The sequence below is a fragment of the Populus alba genome, chromosome 5 (assembly GCF_005239225.2).
Source record: "Populus alba chromosome 5, ASM523922v2, whole genome shotgun sequence".
Classification (NCBI taxonomy): Eukaryota; Viridiplantae; Streptophyta; class Magnoliopsida; order Malpighiales; family Salicaceae; genus Populus; species Populus alba.
Genome location: NC_133288.1, coordinates 395,918 through 400,989, shown reverse-complemented (window position 1 = coordinate 400,989; position 5,072 = coordinate 395,918). Strand labels below are relative to the sequence as shown.

General features: G+C 34.4%; 1 protein-coding gene across 1 annotated transcript; it reads right to left on the bottom strand.

Annotated features, from left to right (window-relative positions):
• Positions 1–486: 486 nt before the first annotated feature.
• Positions 487–4,381, bottom strand: LOC118035007 (pectin acetylesterase 12). The gene is made up of 12 exons (XM_035040491.2): positions 4,030–4,381; positions 3,369–3,451; positions 2,715–2,844; positions 2,545–2,618; positions 2,292–2,378; positions 2,080–2,204; positions 1,909–1,969; positions 1,746–1,799; positions 1,561–1,638; positions 1,304–1,409; positions 1,071–1,216; positions 487–873 (listed from the first exon to the last, which is right to left on the bottom strand). Exons 1-12 carry the CDS (start codon positions 4,235–4,237, stop codon positions 766–768), a joined length of 1,260 nt encoding a protein of 419 aa, XP_034896382.1. The 5' UTR covers positions 4,238–4,381; the 3' UTR covers positions 487–765.
• Positions 4,382–5,072: the final 691 nt, after the last annotated feature.

The window sequence follows — 5,072 nt, the reverse complement described above, 5'->3', positions numbered from 1 at the left end:
GAAGGTAGGAGTATTAGCATCTCATTCTCTGACTCAAGGAGTTCTGATATGATTCTTTATTAATTATTTTACAGCGATTAGACATCTTATCAAGTTCTTCCAAAAGACTATAAATAGCCAAGATGCATTGAAGTTTCAGCAACCAAAAGGTAAGAAATAAAATATCAAACACCTTTCAGAACCCACCTTTTTCCTTTCAGTTTCAGAAGCATTTTGTTTGTTGCCTTTATAGAGTAGATTGAATGAGATTTCTCTTCGATTTCTAATTTTTAACTATGTTTTAATTGTAAATTTCTTATCATAAATACACGAGTTCTATGCATTCCAACGAGGCAAACTATTAAATATTGAACTATTCCCAGAAAAAAAATAGAATAGAAAACATATAAATAAATAATTGCATATATGAAGATGGAGTAGCTGAATTTTATTTTAGTCGAAAGAGGAAAGGGAGATGGTGGCCGTCCCTTTTCAAACGCATTGTCAAAAGCATCAGCACCAAAATATGGACTTACTGATTGATAATAGAAATTAATAGATTACAATTTAAATTGAATATCTAGTAATTTGGATGCACAAGATGTGCTCCAGCAATACAAAGGGCTTCCAGATAAATTTGCATTTCTCAGCAACCTTCCTTCTTATTGTCTTCTACCAAATTTCATTGAATTGCATAGTTCTATCACAGTAACAATGAGGATATATAAAGTTGAATCTAGTAAGAAGACTATATGTAAAGATGAGCAAATTGATAAAAAGTTTGGCTCATCTGAAAACCAGATTGTGGCAACTGCTGTCACAGGGGTAGGGACAGTCAATAGCCTTCTCGCCCGACCGGTCGAAATACCAATCTCCAACAGCAAGTGCAATTGGCTGCTCATTGTCAACCAGATAAGTTAGATATTTCAAAACCTTGATGATGTGAGAAATGAATTTAACTGGACTGGAGATAATGAAATTTGAAATGCAACCAGAAACCCCAAGAAAAGAGCTACAGAACCACAGTTTGATTTCTCTTTTGAAAATTAAAGCAACCCTAATGAGTAATTATGAGGTTTGATTAGACATACCTTGTTCCCAAGTACGGGGGAATTATCGGCAAACCATGTATCTTGCCTCTCTGATTGGCAATGAGCAAAACATGAATTTATAAACAAGCCATTCTGTCTAGACCTTGAAAAGCCTTTTATCGCATTCAACATTTGATTTCTGAATCCTGTACCAAAGAAAAACATGAAAATGGCCAAATAAGCATACTGAATCTGTTATATTTTGCAGCCTGTATTAAAAAAAATAAAAATACCTTGCAAAAACTGGATTTGGGATGCAGAACATTTTGAGTGGTCCTTTCTGCAATTACTCCAATAGCCAGCAGGATCTGCAGTTGGTGGGGCTAAGCTGGACTGGATCTGAATTCACATGGTAAATAAGAGTTTCAGGGATCTTATTACAAAACCTTCCCCTTAATAAGTTAAAACTTGTTTAGTTTGCTAGTCAGGGACGAGTCCACCAACAATAAAAGATTCACGCATTCTTACATTTACAGGAAAGGATTGTTACCTGCCATGAATCATAAGCTGCGTTGAGAATGAACAGTGGGGTTTTAACATTGCCAATTACGTTTTGAGGGAAGAAGCACTGAAATAACAAGGAAATCACAGCAAGATAGACGAGTTCCAGATTAATGCTATACGTTCAAATTAGATGGATACCGCAGAAAAGAGAGTGGTAAAAGAGATAATTACCGAAGTTGGATCAAGGTGGTTGATGCATATGCGTGGAAGGTTATTCTGCACCCCCTGTGAGAAGTATGAAAAACAGCACAATTAGCATGCAGTAAAAGCATCACTCAGAACCTTCAAACTACTAATTTGGCTACATTACTAAATTTTGACATCAATATACCACCTGCAAGCCCACAACACCACCATATAAGTTTCTTAACGTTCGCCCACCAGAAACATCAACTCTGCAATTTCCAAAACAAGAGGAGAATGGATAAGTGAGGTTCTAAGCCAAGAGACATCAATTCTTAGAAAGGGAGGGAAACATGAGAGGATCAAGATATCAAGCAATTACGCATCAAGGAATAAACCAGCATCACTTAGGCATTTCACTCTAGTTTTTCTCGGAAAGAAGTTCCTAAACTCGTCACAGTGTAAAATGGAAGCTAGACCCCCAGCAGAGCAGCCAGAAAGAAGAGCCTGAAGTGCAAGTAGCAAAATTATTGCACAAAGAATCAAGAAGAAAAGATAGAGGTAAGGAAATTGAAAGCTGACAAGATATAAAACCTGATTGGCATAGCGCATCCCCTTAGACATTAAATCTTCCATTGCAGCTAACCATATACGTTGTCCTCTAAATTGAAGTTGTGCAGCCTAAAACAAAATCATTTGGTTTTAACATGTGAGCTCGCATATAACTAGTCATAAATTTCATGATGCTAGTTCAAAAGTTTTCAATCAAATCATAAAGATGGAAGAGGTGTTAAATTCAAATAATAATTAGGATCCAAATTACAATAGTGAATGGCAAGATTCCAACCTTGTGTTCGCTGTCCCCCGTAAAAGAGGCACCATCACAGTATCTAAGTTTTACTCTGTTCCAGTTGAAAAAATCTGCAAAACCCCTTGTCAATAGTATTCAAGATATCTAAGGTCAAAGGAGACAAATAAAGAGGGGTATTTGAAAGCATTTAGGATTTAAGACTAAACCAGGATTTTCTACAGCTTTATTGCTCAGTATTCCAGTGAATGCCAACTGCTTTTCCATGTAGTTAGATGAGCCTCGCCGAGTTGTTTTTCGGTAAACACAAGCTCTAACAGAATTACACCATCCTCCTCCCTACACAAGATGTTCAACAAAGTCAAGTTCTCAATCCAGAACAATGTCAACTGGGCAGTGAAACTTGCATAACCAGCTGACCAAGTAGCCTAAGGCAGCACACGCACAGAAAGTTTATGCCAATCGTTGTAAACCCAAACCTCGTAAAATTCTATATATTTGTGTCCCACAATCCTATATCAAGAGCTTCAGATAGATATGCTTAATCCAAGTACCAATTGCAGCAAAAATCATTTATCTCTTTCATGTAGGTAACTATTTTATTCTACTTTTCCAGGCAATATCCATTAACCTTGCTGTCATCTTGTAAATCCATAGTTGTTCAAAATGTCCAACGTCCAGTAACAAGAGACATAATTAGCCATTGACACATATGATGAGAATTAGCTCAGAGCCAAAAAAAAGTAACCAGACAGTTGATAATATAGACCACAAATTATGACTTTTAGCTTATGCAAGAAAAATCAGGCAAAAGCTAGAGACTACGATGTTACATAATTTCAAACAAAAAAAGAATCACAAACCTCCAATTGAATAAGCCAACTATTTGCTCCTGAACCATACCCACGATGCCAATGGTATCCAGGCAATGTTCCATCCAAACAGACTGCAAGATTGACAAATGCTAATTAGGACAGGATATGAGACAAAACATGATAATTAAAAGTTTTAAAAAACAAACAGATATACAGTAATTGAGGCAGACAAGTAAGCTGATAAAAAAATTGAATGAATCAATTAAAAGTTTGAAAAAATTAAGTGATTATCAACAATACCAATCAGTTGCTATTGTTGTGAAAGTAAATTAAAAAATGGAATAAAACAACAGAGGATGGAACAAAAATGTCTCCTTCTGCCCACAGAAACTGAGAATAACAAAGAAAACATAATAGATGCCTCTGTTGTGTGTGTGTGTGTGTGTGTGTGTGTGTGTAAGGAAGAAAGAAAGAAATCCAAATAATTGAAGAACACAGGAACCAAAAGCAAGAAATCAATAAAAATGGAATCTGACAATCTACAGAGAGTTCAGTCAAAGCAATATCAGTAATAAGACGTGGGAAAATGAAGAGCAGCATTTAACACTTTCTCTTGGTTTTGCAGGAAATGATAAGAAGAAGAAGAAGAAAAGAATCTTAATGGCATTCTCAAAAGGAAAAGAAGGAATCTTTACAAGTAAAAAATTACCTGCTCCTTTAGCAGCAGCTGATTTGATAAGAGTAAGGCCAACCAACAAAGCATTATTGGGATTATAAGCTTTAGATTCAATGTAATAAGAAGCATTAGCTTCAGTGTAAAATATCTCTTCTTCATTCATCTCCAGGAACCCATCCACCACCCATACCCCAAAAAGACAAACAGCAACAGCCACAGCCCAGAAGCTGAAAAACTTCATTTTTCTTCCTTTTTTTCTGGGCTCTTTTCACCTGAACAAATCCTGAAAACCCAAAAAACAGAAGGAAGGAATGAGGAAAGAGGAAAGGTGGTGGTGGAAACTTTGGGAAGGGATAGGTTGTTCTAGGATAATGAGGTGCTAGTCTTATACTAGATCGTAAGGAGTGCTTAAAATGGATAATCTGTCAATTTCATTAAGAGCATTTTTATTTATTTAAATTACTGATATGAGATATTAGCTTATTCTTTTTAAAATTTAGGTAGGATTTATAATAGTAGTAGCTGATTTTATTAAAAAAATTATTTAAAAATTATTTTTTTATCAATATATTAAAATAATATATATATATATATATATATAAATCTATTAGCCAGGAAAAAATTTAAAAAAATCTCAAAAACACTCTTAATCAACAGAATCTCTCAGTACTTTGGTTGTTCTGTTTGTTTGCCGGGGCTTTTTTAATATTCATGACTGCAACTGGAAGCAAAGCAAGCCGTTAGGAATCTAGCAAAAGATTTTAATGTTTATTTTATTATCTGTGTCATGAATTTTACAACTTAATAAAAAAAAAATCTAAACCACGCAATCTTGACAAAAAAGATAGTAAAAATTTTAAATTTAATTTTATTCAAGTTAACTGGTTATAATTCAATTTATGTTTTTTATCAGGTTATATAGGTTAATTTTTTATTTTATTTTTTGTAAAATCTAATCAAGTATAAATTTGAGATAAGTCGGATGGGTTTTAATAATAAGGATTTGGACGGAATGAATAGAGGAGGGATGATTCGATGAAAGATGAAATTATTTGTATAATAGTATTATTGATATA